The 21,210-nt window shown below is 40.3% G+C and overlaps 1 protein-coding gene across 16 annotated transcripts in view; it reads left to right on the plus strand.

The window, feature by feature from the left end:
• MTMR3 (myotubularin related protein 3) overlaps window positions 1-21,210 on the plus strand; it is a 160,227-nt gene that overhangs the window by 99,992 nt on the left and 39,025 nt on the right. For 15 of the 16 annotated variants that reach the window (XR_012325251.1, XM_033837158.2, XM_019950189.3 and 12 more), the window contains 7 exons: window positions 1,403-1,485; window positions 3,735-3,901; window positions 10,825-10,921; window positions 13,455-13,568; window positions 18,195-18,400; window positions 18,937-19,068; window positions 20,050-20,161. Coding sequence is in view for 15 of the 16 variants with exons in the window: in XM_033837158.2 (XP_033693049.1) it covers window positions 1,403-1,485; window positions 3,735-3,901; window positions 10,825-10,921; window positions 13,455-13,568; window positions 18,195-18,400; window positions 18,937-19,068; window positions 20,050-20,161 (911 nt within the window). In the remaining variant the exon portion in view is untranslated. Of the gene's footprint in view, window positions 1-1,402; window positions 1,486-3,734; window positions 3,902-10,824; window positions 10,922-13,454; window positions 13,569-14,503; window positions 14,644-18,194; window positions 18,401-18,936; window positions 19,069-20,049; window positions 20,162-21,210 lie in introns of those variants that run through there. The other variant, XM_033837161.2, reaches the window with a different exon arrangement.

Below are 21,210 nucleotides of genomic sequence, written 5' to 3' on the forward strand. Positions count from 1 at the left end.
CTCATGCAAAACATGAATTGTTGGAATGCTCCTTGCAACTCCCAGAGCCACATTTTGGTTGGGCTTGATACAGTGTAAAAAGACCCTTTTCCAATGAGTGAGAGTATCTACTATTATTTTTACCAGGCTCTCTTTAGAAGTTTTGGAAATTGTTTTTTGAAGCCAGGGGTTGAACCAGGATAAGATGAGGGACAGAGGGAGGATTCTAACAACCGCTTAAGGATTTGTCACCCTGTTCAGATGCTTTCCCTCCTGTCTGCCTGCCTTCTTTGATCCCTCTCCACTGTCATACTTATCCTGTGTTCAGTAGTCTGCTGACCAGATTGGCAGGGAAAGAACCATCCCAGCTTACTCATACCTTGAGCCCCACTTGGCAAACAGGGCTCCTCAGCTTGTCTTTTTTTTTTTTTGGCTGCTTTGGGTCTTCGTCACTGCACGTGGGCTTTCTTTTCTCAAGTCGTGGAGAGCGGGGGCTACTCTTCGTTGCAGTGCGTGGGCTTCTCGTTGTGGTGACTTCTCTTGTTGCAGAGCACAGGCTCTAGGCACACGAGCTTCAGTAGTTGTGGCACGCTGGTTCAGTAGTTGTGGCTCATGGGCTCTAGAGTGCAGGCTCAGTAGTTGTGGTGCATGGGCTTCGTTGCTCTGTGGCATGTGGGATCTTCCTGGACCAGGGCTTGAACCTGTGTCCCCTGCATTGGCAGGCGGATTCTTAACCACTGTGCCACCAGGGAAGTCCCCTCAGCTTGTCTTTTGCAGCAAATTAGACCTAGATAATTAGGCCACTGTGAGACCTGCTCCCTTCTCCTCGTTACCTAGTCTACTGAGCAGAGAGCCTGACCCGCAGCTCTATCTACTCTCTTGTCTTCTTTGTGCAACCTGCAGGCAGTTCAGACCTCCAGTCTTTTTCAGGATTCTCCTTTGCTGACACAAAGCCACAAGCCCACCTTGTCATTTGGGACAAGTGACAAGTGTAGTCCCACTAGCCTCTTGATCTGCAGCTCTTTTCTGTCAACAAGACAGGATAACTGTTCTGGTTCCCTTTAGCTTCTGTGTCATCACAAATCATAGCAAGCTCTAACCTTGTAAAGTAGTACTTTGAGAGGTGAGTTTGAAAGTTTGTTGCCAGAAAGATGGCGTATTTCCCTGTTCTTCCAGATGTGGTGCCTCCTCTTTATTAGTTAGCTTTGTGCTATGACATGACTTGAGGGCACTGATTAGAGATTGAGAAAGGGAAACCCTAAATCACCCAGGAAATCACTTGAGTGCTATTGATTTAGATGGATATGCAGTTCTGTGCTTCTTTTTCCTGCAGAACTTTCTAATCACTCTTGTTGGACACACTGAAGAACTGCAGGGTCAATACCTTTTTGACTAAGGGAACTTCATCTTTTTTTAATTGCAGGTTCCATTACAGCTTATAGAAAGTGTTGAATGCCGAGATATATTTCAGCTTCATTTGACTTGCAAAGACTGCAAAATTATCAGGTATGTGATGAGTTTATGCTATTGTTTAGTGTGGAAAATACTTCTTAAAGGGTGGATTCATGATTTGATAACAGAAAAACAGCTTTTGAGGGTCAGCCTAGTTAGGAGTATTTTCGGAGTAGTTAGTCCCTGAAATATGTTATCTTTAGCCTACTTTGCTATTGGAAAGGTGTTTTTTATTTGGAGGTGCAAACATAAAAATAGTAAAGAGCACTAGTATTGTTAACATTTTACCCTATGCTTTATCGTTTGCAGGGGGCGTGTGTGTGTGTGTGTGTGTGTGTGTGTGTGTGTGTGTGCGCGCGCGCGCGTGCGCATGCGCTAATGTGTGAAATTCTTGTTCTGAACGATTTGAAAGTAAGTTACATAATCATGGCTCTTTGCCCTGAAATACTTAAGTGTGCTTTCTTAAAAATAGGGGTATTTTCTTACATAACCCACAGTATCATTGTCACTTCACAGTTTTGCACTCATAATACTTTTTATCCAATCTACTCTCCATGTTCCAGTTTTGTCAGTTGACCTAATAATGCCCTTTATAGCATTCCCCTACCTCGTTCAGAACAGGATCCAGACAAGGTCACTTATTACATTCAGTTGCCATGACTCTGTAGCTTTCTTTAATCTGAAATGTTTTCTACCACCTTTCTTTATCTTTTATGATATTAACGTTTTGAAGAAAAAATCTTTTATTGTAATAGAAAGTTTCTTATTTTGTGTCTGGTGTTTCCTTGTGATTAAATTGAGGTTGTGTGTTCTCAGCTGGAATACTATATGTATGAGGTTGTGTCCTTTTCAGGAGATTGTATTACAGCTGGAGGCAAACGGTGTCCATCTGTCCCTTGCTGGTGATGTTAGTTGTGATCACTCTGTCAAGGAGTCACCCGCTTTCTGTGTAATTTCTATATTTTCTCCCTTGCAACTAATCAACAGTCTGGGAGGCACTTTAAGACACTAGAAGTGTCCTGCTTCTCATCACGTTTCTCCAGTGTTGGCTTTATCTGATCTAGTCTTTACTATAATGGTTGAAAAGTGATGCCTAAAATGCATTTTAAATTTAGTAGCTCTACCAGTTTTTAATTCCCCAAGTTTTTGCTTTATTTCTTTGACCTATTCTGGAGTGCCAGTAAACATTGTGTGTGGACATATTGATGAGCCACACTGATTGGGACAAGAGAGAGATTTAAGTGACCTCCTTGTTTTTGTTTTTTTTTAAATTTTTGTTGGAGTATAGTTGATTCCTCCTTGGTTTTAAGGTAAATATTTAAGTTGCTTTTTAGCCATTGAGATTTGGCTTGCTTTTGATAGATACTGGTTATAACTCACAGTTTTAAAAGGTTGCTTATTAATTACTCAATTTTAGATACTGCATTTAAAAAGATAAAGTATTTTTTACACTAATTATTTTAACCTCCTAGTTATATATACTGAAAATTGCACTTGATAATAGAATTGGTTTTTTCTCTACATGGTAACATCTGAAAATTTCAGTGTAATGTATCTTATTTTCGATCTAAAGTTGCTGATTTATTCTAATTGCTAAACAGATAAATTTTGAAATTATTCCCTAATTGGCTAAAAGTACTGTGAACCATTTTTGAGCTTGCTATAATAATGTCATAACAAAACAAAAAGAACTTCTTTAAACATGTTCTTTGAGAAGGACAACCATAAAGCTTTGTTGGAAGAAGTGGAATAAAACCCCATTCCTGGAAGAGAATGACTGTCATTTTACTTTAATAATTGTCAATCTCAGAAGAGATTTTATTAGTCTAAAAAAAATAGGTTTTCCACATGTCCAGCTTTCTTCTTCTTGACATTTTGCACCATTGGCTAAAATTTGTTGGACATGTTTTGTTATTATAAATCATAAACATTAGACCACCTTAGTGGTTTTTTCTTTTTTCTTTTTTTTTTTTTTTTTTTTTTTTTGCCGTACGCAGGCCTCTCACTGTTGTGGCCTCTCCCGTTGCGGAGCACAGACTCCGGACGCACAGGCTCAGCGGCCATGGCTCACGGGCCTAGCTGCTCCGCGGCATGTGGGATCCTCCCGGACCGGGACACGAACCTGTGTCCCCTGCATCGGCAGGCGGAATCTCAACCACTGCGCCACCAGGGAAGCCCTCTAGTGCTTTTTTGACTGTAGTTATCATTTCACTGTGAGTAGGCACTCTTGAAATGGTGGCTACCCTTAGGTTTCATTGTCAGCTGTCTTCTGATTACATTTGTACTTGTTTGGCTTTACAAAGGTGTCAGTTCTCAACCTTTGAGCAGTGTCAAGAGTGGCTGAAAAGACTGAACAATGCAGTCCGACCACCTGCTAAAATAGAAGATCTCTTCTCATTTGCATACCATGCTTGGTGCATGGAGGTCTACGCCAGTGAAAAAGAGCAACATGGAGACCTGTGCAGGCCAGGTAGGCCTTTCTAAAACGTTCAGATGGTGATTTCATTGAAATACTGCTTGAGATATCCGTAACATGAAATGGGACTCCTTAGCATTCGTGTATTTAATCAGTGTACTTTTTATGGAGCACGTAGCATTTGCCCATCATTCTTCTAAGCTCAACGGAAGATGTTTCCTACCTTTCAGGGGGAAGGAAAGAACACTAGACTTGGCATCACAATTTACTGGGCCTGACTAAAAACACCTAGGGTATGGGTGTTAGGGAAGCCCAGTGGAAGGGAGCCACGAGCGTTATATACATATTTGCGAAGACTTCACGTTTGAAGTGGCTTTTGAGTAGGCTTTGAAGGTTGAATAAGAGTTCATTGATAACAGACTGGGGAAAAGAACTTTAGACAGAGCAAGTAGCATGAACAAAGGTACAGAAGTGTGAACTTAGGCCACAGAATAATGGATTACAAAATGGCTTTTTGCTGTCTTTGAATTTCAAGTCATAGATTACCTTTTGTCACCTCTTTCATCTCACAGATGATGAAACAGAGGTCCAGAGAGGCCAGGTGACTTTTCTCAGGGCAAATAAAGAAGTTGGGCCTATACTGGAACCCAGGCTTCCTGACTCCTCATGAAATCTTTGTCACACTCACTGTCTTTCTCCCTCAAAAATGGCGTTGACCAAGTTCATGCTGTTTCTCTGTGTGTAGTTTTCTATAAATTGTACGTTGCCGTAAATAGAACTTTGCTGGTCCAGCACCGAATCTTTAATGTGTCCAGCTTGGAAGCAACGTCTTGAATTCCTAAGCAGTGAAACGTTGTGAGCTTCCTTCCAATAAAGTTTACTCTAGAGACTTTTTCCTTTAAACCTCAATTTTCAGTCCTGAATCTTCAATATTAACAATTCTGCCCTGGGTTGTTTTAAACATTGGAGGCTAATCTAGCAATGCTTGGATCCCTTTGTTTCCTGGCTCATTCAGTGGTTAAAGCTTTTGGTTCATATATTTAATTAAATTATAGCAAACACAGACATATTTTTAAAGATGCTTTAATATGTACTTTTTTTTGACCCTCATGACCTTGTCAAACAGGCAGGATAGGCTGGTGTTTCTGTTTTGGGAGCCAAAGAAACGGAGTCTCAGAGTAAAGCCTGTTGCCAAGTCCCACTGCTAGGCAGTGACAGAGCCAGGACTTGAACCCAGTTCTCACCTATTGAGAGCTGACTGTATGGGGTGCTGTGGATACAGAGATGAAAAACAGAGGCACCTGCCCTTGTGGAGCCTCAGGGAAAGCTCCAGGAGTCCAAGCTTCCCACAAGGCTGGTCAGCCAGTGGAACCCAAAGTTGTTCACAAAGAGTCACCCACACCAACCTTGGAAGGTGACGAGAATGTGCCTTAGCTGTCTCTCACTTCACTCTCTTATCCATTGCATCTTTCTTTTTCCTTCTTTATATGAAATGCCATTGTATTTTAATTTTTTTTGTTTATGGCTCTTTTCAAGTTTTTTTAGTTTTTAAAAAAGTAACATTTACATGCAATGAAATGCACAAATCTTACATGTGTATTTGCTAAGTTTTTAGCCATTATATCTTATTTATTAGATTTTTAACCTCTACCATCTCCTAGGATAATGAAGTTATTGAGTGTATCTTGCTGTATTATGTTATATAAGAACTTTGATTTGTTTAAGGCTCTTAACTCCAAAAGGCATTCCCCAGTTTTGGGTTGCCAGTGTTTAGTTAACAAGGCTTGAATTTCTCCTAACCTGTTTCTCTCACAACCACAGACTGAAAATTCCTCATCTTTAGATGATTCCTTATTCCCTTGATAATTTAGTTTCTTTAGGATTTGAGTCAACTGTTAGAATATTCCTAAGATGCGTCAGATCAAAACTTCACTCCTGTCTGTTAATTATAGATGACTTTGTCCTGAGCTGAGATGACTTTGGTCCCCAGGTCTTTCCCTTCTTGAAGATATTTGGTATTCGTTGGCCACCAGGACATCCAATTTCCTGTCTTTTCATGGGTTTGTGATGGATGGAGGCATTTGGGGGTTAGAATACTGATTTATGAACTAGAAAACCTGAATTCAAACCTGTACTCTACCATTTAATTTTAAAAATAATACTGGGCAAGCTATTTATCCTCTCTGTACTTTAGTTTCTTTTGTTCTTCAAAGTGAGACGTTTTTTTTCTTCCTGCCCAAGCTGATCTGGATATTCTGAAGATCAAATCTGTTGATGCTGGAGAGTTCAATTCAGTAAATGTTTGAGTGCCTCCTATGTGCCATGCTTGTGAATCCATTTTGGAAATTATGATTATACAAGACGGTGCCATTGTAACTGATTGGAACTTACTCTATGAGTAAAGGTTGTATTTTCTTTTCAATATATACATTCCACACTGAAGTCAACCTGCTACAACTCACATGCAATCTTACTGTACTTCAGTGACTTGGTTTGAGTGTGTGTATATATGTATGGCCTTTTCCTTTTATATATTTTCACTGTGGAGTACAGAGGAAAACCTGCTTTTAAAAAATACTGTGGTGGCATTTTTTTTTTTTTTTTTTTTTTTTTGTGGTACGCGGGCCTATCACTGTTGTGGCCTCTCCCGTTGCGGAGCACAGGCTCCGGGCGCGCAGGCTCAGCGGCCATGGCTCATGGGCCCAGCCGCTCTGTGGCATGTGGGATCTTCCCGGACCGGGGCACGAACCTGTGTTCCCTGCATCGGCAGCCGGACTCTCAACCACTGCGCCACCAGGGAAGCCCCTGTGGTGGCATTTTTAAAGCCAGTCAACCTAGTTCTTTCGTCTCCACCCAATGTCATTGAGTGTTGGTGGTGGCTACAGCATTACTTACCAATTACGAGCAGACCAGACAACCACATTCTTATAAGTCATCTTTATGTGAGACAGCACTTGAGATATTTCAGAGTCATTCCATTCTGTAATCTGTCCCAACACATGAGACCACAAGCATAGACTCTGAAGGGTGGAAGTTAGTTTAGTCTTTCAGAAGTTAATAAAACCTTTTATGGATTCTTCTCTGCCTAGCCTGTTAAGAGTAGAATGTGTCAGAGAGGGGGGAAATGGGAAAATTACATCATTACCCTGTATTCATATAAATCGTAGTTTCTGACTGTTGAACCTGTCATAGTTAAGCCAGCCATACTGTGGCCACAGCTCTAAGTCTTAATCTGCTTTGGAGGAAGTCACCACATTGCTGTTGGAGTTCATTGTAAAACTCTTGACTCTGCACTTAGCCCCTTTCAAACTCTAAATAAGAATGGCCTGGACTTCCCTGGTGGTACAGTGGTTAAGAATCTGCCTGCCAATGCAGGGGACACAGGTTCAAGCCCTGGTCTGGGAAGATCCCACATGCCGCAGAGCAACTCAACCTGTGCATCACAACTACTGAGCCTGCGCTCTAGAGCCCGCGCGCCACAACTGCTGAAGCCCGTGTGCCTAGAGGCCATGCTCTGCAAATAGAGAAGCCACTGCAATGAGAAGACGGCGCACCTCAACAAAGAGTAGCTCCCGCTCGCCACAACTAGAGAAAGCCTGCACACAGCACCAAAGACCCAATGCAGCCAAAAATAAAAAATAAAAAAAAATTAACAGGAGAAAATTTTAAAAAAAAAAAGAATGGACTAAAGCTTAAAGCTTCTCTCCCATATGCTCAACATCCTTCTCATTTTAGCTGCCTTCTTGGTGACTGTTCTGTACTTCAGCATTAATCTGGAGTTCTGACAGATGACTGGGCAATTCAGTTGCTATTTTAGTAGCATCAGACCCACATCTCTGACCTCTCTTCTATGATACACCCATTAAGCACATTTTGATTAACTATGAATAGCATGACTCTGGGTCATATACTGTTGTGCAGCTGCCTGTTTCGTATAAAGTAAAAGCCCTTGTCAGCAGAGTCCGTTTTCTGAGTTTAAATGCAGTCCAGTAAGTGTACGTCTAGACGACTGTACTGGGACCTTTGTTCATAGAAAAGAAGGATTCTTCCCTCTGTATTTGAAAATCTGGGAGGGCTAGTTCTCACCTTCTCTGACTCTGATACTGTTCTTCCTTACAGTAAGGGCCTGGCCCTTCTATCCCAGGCCTTTAAGTTGTGTATAATTGTAGGCTTGAATACTCAGAATCACCGGGAAGCTAGGCTTTTGCGGGGAAGTTTTTTTTAGACTGCTGGTTGACACTGTGGTTATGATAGAGGGATTTACTGCTTTAAAATTTTTTCATTCCCATTAAAATAAGAATTGCTAGACTGTAGTATAAGAAATACAAAATGTTAAAAAGGGACAGATCCTCATTTGGGGATGGGGGAGGCACACAGGAAGGGTTGAAATGGAAATACAAAGCTAAACAAATAAATTGGGGTATTACAGCATATCTAATGTTGAATCAGTGGAGACATGAGAATTCTGAGAGGGGTGTTCTTAAGGGAAATCCAGCAATATATGTGCTTGGCATGCACTTTTCTGGCAGAATGAACACAAGTGAACTTCTAACACAATTTAGCAAAAGCCAGTTGAATTACTCATGTATGTAAGGTCTGCTGCTAAATTTTTTTTTCAAGCAGTGGTTTTCAAACTAGGTTGTGATCCACCAGTAGGTCATGAAATCAAAGTTTTAAGAAATGAAATATGAAATGAAAATTCAGGATAGAAAATATCAATGTATCACACAAATAGTAAGGGTGGGTATTTTGTGAAACTTTTAAAAAATAAATATGTCGTATTGAGTTGTGATGCAAAACATTCTTATTGTGGGTTGTGATGGTCAGTTTCAAAGTTGAAGTTGATGAAGTCACTGCTTTAGAGGATACAAAGATAATTAAAACTCTTCTCAAGGAACTTGAAACAACAGATTTTCTGTGCTCAGTACTCAGTGTATATTTCTTTGTGTGTAGCTCAGAATTTCATGCCCGGGATGGTAATTCTAAGCCCTTTCTTGGGCAATTGTTCTATGTAGAAAACTGCCTGAGGAGGAGGGGAAGGAGGTGGAAGAGAAGGAGGTGGGAGAGGAGTGGGGGGAAGGAGGAGGAGGAGGTTCTTGTTGTTATTTTGCCAGTGATTATTTTAAAGTTATAGAAGATTCTATTTAGAGTATGTGTTTAAGATAGAGGTACTAATGTAAATGACCATTAATTAAAATACCTTTACCTTTTGCAAAGACTTAGAGCTGTATCCTAGGTTGGGGAAAATCTTGTCATTAATTAATGAACTTGGAAGTTGCCATAGTTCTTACAGCTTTTATATTGGGATTAAAAGTGAAAGATTCCCTGTGTAGAATTATTTTTTTTTTATTTTTATTTTTTTTACTTTTTTTTTTTTTTTAACATCTTTATTGGGGTATAATTACTTTACAATGGTGTGTTAGTTTCTGCTTTATAACAAAGTGAATCAGCTATACATATACATATGTTCCCATATCTCTTCCCTCCTGCGTCTCCCCCCCCCCCACCCCCATCCCACCCCTCCAGGCTGTCACAGAGCACCGAGCCAATATCCCTGTGTGTGTAGAATTATTGATGGTCACCATTCCTTGCAATTTGTAGACAACACTCCAATTCAGATAGCTTTTTCCTATTTGGAAGATTATATTGCTTTTAAAACTTTTCCAAAATGGGATAGATTCAGTTGATTATTTCTTCCTGCATCTCTGAACCTCACCTTTTTATAGCTCTCCTTCAGGAAACATATAATAACTTAGTTTAAGCTCAAGAAAAGCAGTTTAAATGGGAAGTAGTTTTATAGACTTGTCCTTCATTCAAGTAATTGCTATTTCGTATTCTGAAGCTCTTCTCCCAGGGAGAGCAAAGCTTTGATCACCAGTGCTGGCTGTTTTATGCTTTTGTTACTGTAGTTTCTCCCAGCCCCCACCAGTATTTATTTTACAACCTATAATACTATATGTTAGAGGTACTGCTTAATGGTTTGTTTTGTTGTTGTTGTTTATTTGTTTTTTATAAAATTACTGCTCTAGGACTGTTTTCAAGGAAGGAAGTTAGTTCAGATTTAATGACTTTTATGTTCGGTTCATTTCTGCCTTTGTTGCTCGCTGTCTTGAAGAAGCAGCCAAATTCATTAGGGCAAATGTAGGCAGGTTATACTTGTTTGGGTGGATGTTCTTACAAATGCTCAGCACTGTAGTTACTAGTGTGGTGTTTCTTGAGATTCCTGGGTACTGGCAGTTAAAAGTCCATGATCTTTTAACTGCAATTCTGTAATCTGTAAGGTTCTGAAAATCAAAAGATTTTTATTTTATTTGGTAGTTTGACTTGATCTGAACTATTTGTTGCTTTATTTATCCCATTTAGTGTGAATTATCCATGCATTTCACTGTAAGGATGTTAGTGTTTGGTTAATACTGTTGATAGCATTAACCCAGTATTATTATACATGCACACCTTAAAATCCAGAAAATTCAGGTTCTGAAATCTGGCCCAAAGTGTTTCTCATGAGGAGTTATAGGTCTATACTACTACTCTTGATGAAATTGTTGATTTTATTTCTTATGTATACATCAGTCTCAGTGTGGAAATGGGAAAGTAGCCAGTATAGGGATAAGAACATGGGTTTTGAGATGAGACAGACCTGCCATAATAATCACCTCAGTCTCAGTTTTGTCCTCTGTAAAATGAGCCCAGTGATACTACTCTCAAATTTGATAGTAGTGATTAGATAATATTCTTTTTTTGTTTTTTAGTTTATTTTTAATTGAAGAGATAATACTAATTCTTAATTAAAATCAAAATTAATTTCCTCATTTCTTCTTATAGCCTTATCCTGGCAGGAGATTTTTTTAACTAAATATGTTATTTATACAATACCTTTTTAAAAATAACTGAGCAGGGTAGCAATGCTTTCATTCCACCTGTTGTGGAAAATCATATTCATTTCGTCCTTTCTTCTATCTGTCTGTGGTTCCTAGGGGAGCATGTAACATCAAGGTTTAAAAACGAAGTGGAGCGGATGGGTTTTGATATGAACAACGCCTGGAGGATTTCCAACATCAATGAAAAGTACAAGTGAGTTGTATTTGATCCCTGTGGACTGTTTCATGGCCACGGCCTTTGCAAGAAACCCCAATTCTCATGTGGCAGGACATTTGAATTTAGACTTTTTCTTTGAAATGGAGTTTTATTTATTAAATCTAAATGCCTCATCTTCAGCGTACTTCTTGAGCCTTCTGTTCCCATTGCTATCACTGGAGTGGAAAGAGATCCTTACTTATAGTAGGATCCTGGAACCTTCCTTTCTATCCCCTCCTTTTCTTCCTGGCACATGCATGTCTAGATAATATTGTGCTTACCTGTAGACAGGGAGTTTCTATTGTTCTCATCACTGCTTGACATCACATTAGAGATAAGATTAGTGATCTCAGAAGCAGTGATAAAACACTTACGAGTTGGTTTTTACTGTAATTTTACTCCAGATCCTATGAAATAGGCCACCGTATTATTCTCTAATTTGTTGTTCTAAAACTAATGTCACAGCTATGATCGCTTAACCATTAAATATTAATGTAACCATTATTACATATTTCCCATTACCTATTTCCCTAAAAGGTATAAGAACTTTGGTAGGGGAGGGCAGTTAACTACTGTGATTTTGGTGATCCAAATTTCTATAAAACAAAAGAAAATTGTCCAGAATTTTAAAATTAACATATCCTTCTCCTCTTAAGTTTCCCTGCAGCAATTGGAGGCCTTAATCACTCTGTTGTCCTTCCAGCTGCCTCAAATTATGATAGGTATTTTCCTGGACTGTTTGTGGGTAGCCACCGGAGCATTTCATTTTTTGTTGGAAAAACAACGGCTAATTACTACGCACAGCTCTTAACATGGACCTTGGCCAAGGAGGTGGTGTGAAGAATCAGGAGCTACAGACGTATCATACTTTGCCTGTTCTCAGTGACAGGTCAAATTAGAGAATTGAGGTGGAGCAAGGAGGTGGGTCCTCAGGGAGCCTGAGGCTGCCACAGGCTTTGCTCACATGTAACCCACCTTTCCTATACTGGAAACTGCTTATCTACAAGTGAGAAGCTCATACTTGCTGAAGAGCTGACTACTAGGTAATGTAATCCTTAGAGAACAAGGAATATAGTGATCCAGAATATTGGGTGAAGTAAAACAAAACCTGAATTAAGCTAAGCTTGTTGAGAAAAAATTTTTGAGTTCAAAAGCTAGTGGTTTTCAGAAATCTCTTTTTAATATGGATTTTAAAAATTAACTTCTTTGAGTCCACTATTTCCACTTCAGAACCAGCCTTCAGGACATTGAAAAGTTCTTCGTACTACAAAGGAAGAATAAGAGCCAAATTTACTCTTAAGTTTGAAGAAGATAAAAGGAACAAGACTTATGGTTAGAGTGTTAATTTATAATCTGTGTCCTAGGTTATTTTTAGGAGTTTGTAGATAGGTATTAGGAAGTTTGTGGAGCTACTTTTGGTCACTCTCCTTTCTCCTGGTTAGGCTTTTGAATTCCTGATACTTAATCTGGAAATTGAGAATAAGGGAGAGAGATATAGTGCAGAATGATCAGATCCCTCAATTCCTAAGCAGTTTGTATTTTTCTGCCTCTTCCCCTAATGCATAGAGTAGGTAGGCCATGATGGTAGTGGAGGACGAGGAGCAGTTTGTATATTTTTGGATTTGGATTAAATGTCTTATTGCCTTCGCTATTGAGAAGGAATATTGGGTTTCCCAGAGAGAGACATGTCTTGTAAGTAAAAAACCTATCAGAAATAGTGCTTTCTAGGGCACCAGCTGGACTAGTATGTGCCTACTAGTATTTTCCCTAATGAAAACAGCTTTTCTTATGCAACATGATAAATCAACTGTAATATAAAATAAAAGTTAAATTTAAAAAAGAGAAAAACAGCTTTTTTTCCCCTTGAGTGTAGTTTATTCTGAAGTATGTTTTATAGAAATTATGATTAATAGCATATTCACATTACTAACTTGGCTTAATGGAGCTACGATTATGTATGCAGATGGGGCTGACCCATAGTGCTCTATCTATATACCCATGGCTGCACCTGTTACCTATAATTAGGACACCCTGTTTGGTTCACATCAAAGAATATGTTAGTAATCCTATGAGGTCTCTGGAAACTTGAAATTGTGGGCTCTGGCCCTTCTTCTCATGTTTCCCTGAAAGACTGAGGGTCTGGTAGAGGTAACACAGACTTCCACCTCTGCAGTTGGACTGGGCATTTGTGTAGTTAGAAATGACCCACATATTGGTTACAACAGTTACAATGGAGTAACTGCCTCTCACCTCCCCTTTTTACATTGATAGTTAAGATCGCCAGATTTCCAAAAGGCAGCATCAAGTGGAACAATCCAAGATAGTATCATTTGACATATACATAAGTAAACACTTAAGGCAACCCATTCTGCTGAGCAGGCCAAGACTCAGGTAATGCTCCTCATTGCCTTTTAACTGGCTCTGGGGTAGCTTGATCGACATCCTTCTGCTGGCTCACTCATGTCTCTCCCTCTTCTCCCCTCCTTCTCTGTCGTCTTCCCTTCTCCCTCTTCCTCACCTTCCCTGTTAGGCTGTGTGGTAGCTATCCACAAGAGCTCATAGTGCCTGCTTGGATCACTGACAAAGAACTAGAAAGTGTCGCAAGCTTCAGGTCCTGGAAGCGCATCCCCGCCGTTGTCTACAGGTAAGTAAGCCTGGCCAGACCCAGCCTGGTCTGGTGCTACTGCCCACTGCATGTGGTCTGCTGCTTCTGTTGCTGCTAACCTGGGGGTGGGGGTGGGGGGTGGTTCAGGGAACTTTCCAGGTTATTCTGTACTTCCTTATTGCTGAAGCTGCTCGTCCATTCATATACCAGTAATTCATCTGGAACACTACCTGATGATTCAGTTGACACTGAAAAAATTTTAATAGAAAAGTGGCTGGACTTGCTATTTTAAGATCCTTCTGACATTCTGTGGGAAGATAATGTGCTCATTGCATTTAGCTTCAGATGTTGGCCTTTGGATTGAGAGAGATGAATCCTAGAAAGTACGAATTGGGAGTGTAGATTTGAGTCATTTGTGATTGTCTTTGTGGTTGAAACTTTGACAGATGGAAGAGGTCTGCTTTGAGAGGGAGCATTTAGAGAAGAAGGCTAGGGCTTGGCTGGATAGATGCTATCAGAGATCAAAGGCAGGAGAGTCAAGGGAGGCAGGTCCTAGGAGGGGGTGGTGGTGTGGTGACGAGCACAGGTTTTAGAATTCAGGTCTTCTCTCTGACACGCCTTGCTGTGGCACCTTGAGTAAGTCCCCTAACTGACCTCAGCCCGTTCCCAATTAGTAAAATGGGAATGATGTTCTTACTTCACAGGTATGCTGCAACATCTGAATGAAGCACTGGGCTTCCTAAGCAATGTCTGGAGTAGGTTGTATTCCTGAAGGCTGCTTTTATAATTCAGTGAATAGCTAGCTCAGTTCTCACAGAATCATGTTAAATTTTTAAGAAGTCATTCCCTCTTATTTTGGAACAGTTTCAGATGTCCTTGTAATATCACATTCTCCATTTCATTTTTCCAGTTTGCAGACATTATGGACTCTCCTTGAATTCGGGCCAAACCAGTGAGGTTTAGTTAGAAACTCATGCCAGGAGGCAGTCCATTGAAATACTGAAGTTGTAAGAAGGGGTTTATTTCATTGTGGAATTCCCACTGAGGTAACCAGCTTGTTTAGCCCATGGAAGGCAGATTCTGATGCCCACCCTGAAGAGGGAGAGATGGAAAAGTACGTATTTGCTTCTGTCCCAGTGGAACCCATTAAGTTTTCAGCCTCAGTTTTCATCACCGTTGTTTTCAGACACTCCTAGAAAAGTAGGTCACCAAATTTACTTATCACTCAAATGGTAAGGATGACACAGGAATTAGAGAGAGCAGTGAAAGCTGAAAGGATTAATGAGTCTTATCAGTGATCGGCCCAGCTCAAATAGGGAAAGCAGCCAGCTGCTGCTCTGCGGACAGCAGCTGTGTTAGATCAGCAGCCCTGGCATTTGTGAGGTTTGCTGACTTTGAGCATAAGGGGAAAGGATTCTCATTCTCAAAGTAAGGGTCTTTTGGTGAATTCTCCCTGTTGGTAGAGAGGCCTAAAAGTGTAGGCTGAAGAAAAACTTAGAGTAAACATGGGAAGCTTCTTTCCCCTTCCAAAGTTTATTCCAGAGGGCATAAGCTTCCCTAGCTCAGGTGGCAGGATGCTTCTGAATCCATCGTGTGTTTACTGAATGTAGTTGTCTGTAAATTGCAGTAATGACTCCTTAGGTTGCTAGCAGCAGTTACTTGACAGCACCATGCTGAACCAGCACCTGATTTAGTGCTTTCTCCTATGGTGATGAGAGAGTGCTTAATTGGATTTATTATTGAAGACAGAGATTGCTTTAACACAGAAAGATGGTGCGAAGGGCACCCATCTGTAGTGTAATTCACAGCTCTCCCCCTTTGTGCATTGAGTGATTGTTAGAAACTTCTAGTTATTTAGGGAGTTGATTAATACTAACTTAAGGATAGTTTAAACATTTGTATCTTTCTATATAAAACTGAAGCATTTAGTGTTTAGTAGGGGACTCATACATTGGACATCTTAATTTTTATTTTTCCTTGTTCTATTTGTAAAATGATGGAAATGCTCTTTAGTGATTTTTAGCTGTAGTGTTTTTGTTCTTTCACGCAATCTAAAGCATTTAGAAGACTGCAGAAAACTTCACTGCTTATTGCAGCAGTTCAGTTGCAATCTAGCTATTATAATACTATGGCCCTTAGGGAATTTCCTGGCGGTCCAGTGGTTAGGTAGGACTCCTGCTTCCACTGCAGGGGACACAGGTTCGATCCCTGGTGGGGGAAGTAAGATCCTGCATGCCGCGTGGTGCGGCCAAAAAAATAATAATGTGGCCCTTAAAACCCAAGACCCAGGCTGACGAGTGCCATCTACTGTTCGTCTCGAGCATTGCTGGGAAAGATTTCAGAAGAAAAGGATGTGCAGGAAAGGCCCTGCCAGCCTATCCTGTATAGGGTTTGCTGTCAATCAGCTCATTGGTTACTCAGCACCTATTATAATATGCTAGGGGGCATTTTAAGAATCAGTGAGGTTTTATTTATAGTTTGGCTCCATTCAGCAGGTGACCCAATTGAATGTGTTGGCAATACACAAGTACTTTCCATTATTTGTCTCCTAATGAGGGAGGATTTAAAAACTACAAGCAAACTGATGGTTCCAGTGGAATTTGATTATTGCCAAATTTAATTTATTGCTTATGAGTTTTAGGATTGAAAACAAAAATCTTTCTCACATTCCTTGAACAAGATAAATAGATTCAATAGTCTGTTTTTAAAAAATCCATCTGTGCCCTACATGTGTTATATGTGTGTATGAATATGTGTTTAGAAACAACTTTAATGGGAGTAAAAGACATTGACATTTCTCTCTAGGATATAGAATTGGGAGACATTAAAATTTTTTGCTTACTAGCTTTTCTACTCATTTATTTTTAAAGTGAACTGATTACCTCTGTAACTTCTAAAAACAGCTTTATTGAGATGTCACATACAATTCATTCTTTTAATGTGTATAGCTCAGTGATTTTTTTTTTTAGTATATTTGCAACTATCACTACAATTATTTTAGTACATTCTCACCACCCCAAAAAGAAACCCCAGACCCATTAGTAGTCACTCCCCATTCCCTTCCCAAGCTCCTTAGTTCTGGGTTATCAGTAAATCTACATTCTGTCTCTATAGATTTACCTATTCTGGACACTATATAAATGGAATCATAGTATGTGGTCTTTCATAACTGACTTCTTTCACTTAAGAGCAATAACATACTCAAGGTTCATCCGTGTTGTAACATGTATTAGAACTTGATTCCTTTTCATCGCCAAATAATATTACCTTTATAACTTTTTAGTTGCTAAAATTGCCTAACTAAAATTCCTAATGAAGAAAAGCTTGGGTTTTTAGAGCATCTTAAGGTAGACTATGAGTATGATTTCTGGTCTTATTTCTTTCTTTTTTTTTTTTTTTTGTTTGCGGTACGCGGGCCTCTCACTGTTGTGGCCTCTCCTATTGCGGAGCACAGGCTCCGGACGTGCAGGTTCAGCGGCCATGGCTCACGGGCCTAGCTGCTCCGTGGCATGTGGGATCTTCCCGGACCGGGGCACGAACCCATGTCCCCTGCATTGGCAGGCGGACTCTCAAAACCACTGCGCCACCAGTGAAGCCCTGGTCTTATTTCTTGATAAAGGATCTTATCAGAGTATGGCTTATTGATGTTTATTCTATTCATTTCCTTCTAATAGTTTACAGAGGGTGGCTGGCTCATTGAGCTATCTGCCTATAGTAAGAGCAGTTGTGATTCATGAAATGTCAGGAGGTTTTGTAAAGCAGTCCACTATGGGCCAGGTAAGTATATCAGTCCCACGTGTGGGCTCTTGTTTTGAAAAGCCAGCTCTAAGTGTACAGCCCTAAGTGTACAAGCCAGCCCTAAGTGTACAGTTGCTACAGTGGGCCCTCAGAAGTCAGTGAGGAAACAAATGTTTGTCAGCATCTATTATGCTAGGATATTCAGGTGTAGTATTAAAAAGGAGAGATTAATCCTTCATTATTAAGTGTGGTATTTGTAGTTTTTAAACTGATTTTCAAAAAATAAATATTCAAGTATTTTCTTTATGAATATTTTTCTCTGACAATACACTTTTATCATTTTGTTGGTTATTCTACAGAGGTCTCTAAAATGGTTTGATAATCAAGAAAGATGCAGATAGGTTTTGTTATTTTTCATTTTTAATTATTATTATTAATATTATTATTTTAAATATGTATTTATTTGGCTGTGCCAGGTCTTGTTTGAGGCATGCAGGCTCTTTTAGTTGCGGCATGTGGGATCTAGTTCCCTGACCAGGGATCAATCCCGGGCCCCCTGCATTGGGAGCACGGAGTCTTAACCGCTGGACCACCAGGGAAGTCCCTAATTATTACTTATTTATTTTTTGTCTGCACTGCACGGTATGTGGGATCTTAGTTCCCTGACCAGGGATCAAATCCATGTCCCCTGTAGTGGAAGTGTGGAGTCTCAACCACTGGACTGCCAAGGAAGTCCCAGGGTTTTGTTATTCTTGTTCCTGTATAAGACTTCTGCCCTGAGAGGACTTGAAGCTAACCCATCACTTACTTGCAGTCAAGCTGTTCATTAAGGCATTTAAAATCTACTATCTCACTTTTTGTATGAGCACAGAGCATCTGAATGGGGCCACTGGGATGGGTACAGTTGTTGTCTTGTTCCCCGCACAGGCACCAGAGCAATGGAGCTGTCATTGCCCGCTGTGGACAGCCGGAGGTCAGCTGGTGGGGCTGGCGAAATGCTGATGATGAGCACCTGGTGCAGTCAGTAGCCAAAGCTTGTGCCTCCGACTCCCGATCCAGTGGCAGCAAGCTGTCAACTAGGAACAGTCCCCGAGACTTCCCCAATGCAGGAGACCTTTCTGATGTGGAGTTTGGTAAGGTGCTCCCTGGGCCTCTGGCAGCAGTTTTTATAGCATCTGAGAACCTTTTCTTGAAATGGCCTTCTTCTTGTAAGACACAGAATTTGTTTCATAGGAGAGGGAGAGTGAAGCATCAGTTGATGGGATTGTGCAAGGAGTCATGGATCTTGGCAAAAACCAGAAGACCCTCTGTTTCAGACTTGGTTTAAGTGGACTAGAGTGTTTGTTGTCTTTCTTGCCATCATGACAAGATGGAATTATATATGTGATAGGGGACCTACAGTGTCTCCAGACCATGGGGGAAAACACCAGGATTATGTTGTAGTCATTCTAGGACTATAGATGTAGAAATGCGGTATAGGAGATTGTAGGCAAAATAGAAAACAAACTAGAGAGAGAAGTCCTATTGTATTAATGTAGTTTTGGTTAGGTGGATTTCACTTAATCGAGTTTTTTGAGTACTGTAATAAGTGCCTGTGGTTCTTACTTTGTGGCAATTCTGGGAGAGACAGGTTCATTTAGTTTTTCCTTCCTGCTCCTGATGTCCCTAGATTCTTCTCTGTCAAATGCTTCAGGAGCAGAGAGTTTAGCTGTCCAACCACAGAAGCTTTTGATCTTGGATGCACGCTCCTATGCAGCAGCTGTGGCGAACCGAGCCAAAGGAGGAGGCTGTGAATGCCCAGGTGAGGTGCACAGTGCTTTCGTCCCTGACCCTCTGTCCCTGTGAGTCCACCCCATGCCCAGCTGGGTCTTAGTTCTCAATTTGAAGTGAATGGAAAGCCATGTTCCTCAACCTGTCTTGAGACAGCCAGAGCTCCTTCTTGGATTCTTAATACTGTATGCTCTTTTTAAGGGAGAAATGGAGGAGGAGGTGCAGTGAAACCAAAGAATCTTCCTTCCCTGTGCCAACTTTTAGGTGATAAGGAAAGTAAATCCTCTCCCATAATAAGGCCTGTTAGGTTTGGAAGCTTCTTTAGCAGCTCAGTTTCTCAGCCTTCTAAAAGCTTTTTTTTGTGTTTGACAGTGGGTATGCTCATTACTAGCCTCACAGAAAACTCCTCACATGACTTTTACTTAGAAAACATGGGGTAGAAATTGAAGCAGCAGATACAAAACTCTAGCAAAGTGCCTCAGTCTTGACCTATAACACCCCTACTGTTTGAACGCTGGCTTTCTCCAAGGACCTGTTAGGTGCCAGTTGTGTGCTGTTGGAGCAGGTAGAGGCACTGAGCTCCTTTTTCAGCTGTGAGCTAAGCTGGAATCTAAAAGCAGTTGTACCAAGGTGAAATTTGAATGCAGAAATGCATGGTTCTGCTAGGTTCTTTTCAAAGAGATTCCAGAGATGCAAGTGAGGAGAGACCCAAGAAGTAAACCTGGGGTAAGATGGAAGTATACACATCTTTTTTAAAAAAAAATAACAGCTTCTATTTTATATCAGTATCTTCTTCACAAATCTAACCTTCCTTTTTGAAAAGACAGCTAAAAATCAAGCACTGTTTTCCTCTCATAATAAAGGACTGGGCTAATAGGCATCAAAACATTGGCATTTCATTAGTCAGCAGCTACAGTGGGTCTGTTATATAGCCAGTTTGCTCCTTTTAAATTTGGCCATTTGGACTTTAAATTCAACATATTTGTGTTCTCTTTGTTGTTATTCTCTCCAGAGTATTACCCGAACTGTGAAGTTGTTTTTATGGGGATGGCAAATATTCATTCAATTCGGAGGAGTTTTCAGTCTCTGCGATTGCTGTGCACACAGATGCCAGATCCGGGAAAGTAAGACCTTGGCTTTGGCTTTAAGTTTGCACTGATTTTTTTTTTTTTTTTTTAAATGAGTTTGAAAGTGTCTTTCTATTTTTTGGTAAATTTCAGTTTAACTTTCAGAGTCCATGGTTATTCTTACTCCTGTGTTAGGAGCATGCAGCACAAAGGAGGAGCTGGAAGAAAAATCTAGCACTTTGAAAGGTTTAAAATGTGCAGCAAAGAACAGATCTCAGCCCTCAGAATGGAAGCATTGCCTTCTTATTTTTCCTGGGCCCTCTTCCTTTTCTTCCACATGTTTTTGACTCAGAGTAACTTAATTCTTTGTTTTCTGACATACTGTAGTGACACTTAACTTGCTATGAACTGGAATGTTTTACTGTGAAGAGTAAAAATTTATTCATTATGTTCTGAAAAGGGTTAAAAATTCTTTAAACTTGCCAGTAGGTCAGTTCCTTTTACATTTGCTTCTAATTTCTAAACTACCATCTTACTTACTAAGAACATTACCGTGATTTTTATTGCTTATTAAAAATGAATGGCTGGCATTTGCTGTGAGGAAGGTGAAATAACACTCCTCCCCCCAAGGGAACTGTTTGAATACAAGATAAATTAGGAGGAATGCTCTGTAAAACAAATATGGACAGATAAATATTTCAAAGCCCCTGTTTTACTGTTTCAGGAAGCCAGAAATGTGCCAGAGAAGACAGAATTTTCTCTGTTTTGGTGTTTGTGCTAGGTCCCATAGCTGTTTCCCTGGGTTCTGTTCAGTAGATCTCATGATTGCATCAATTTTGCAGCATTGTTTGATTTATTAAATCAAATGGCTGCCTGAACCAGTTGTACTAACTCCTGGTAGCAAATGATTAAATTCATCACAGTTGCAATCAGCCCAGAGGGTGAAGCAGTTGTCCTTGGGGAAAAGCCTGACGGAAGAAATAAGATCGCTGCCCTGCTTTGGGGATTAGCAACTTGCATCTGCTATACATATTCAGAACCTAGCTAGTAGTACTCTTCCCTAAAGGAAGGGGAGGGCATAGAAAGAGCCTGGTTGAGGATTCAGG

The sequence above is a fragment of the Tursiops truncatus genome, chromosome 13 (genome assembly GCF_011762595.2).
Source record: "Tursiops truncatus isolate mTurTru1 chromosome 13, mTurTru1.mat.Y, whole genome shotgun sequence".
Classification (NCBI taxonomy): domain Eukaryota; kingdom Metazoa; phylum Chordata; class Mammalia; order Artiodactyla; family Delphinidae; genus Tursiops; species Tursiops truncatus.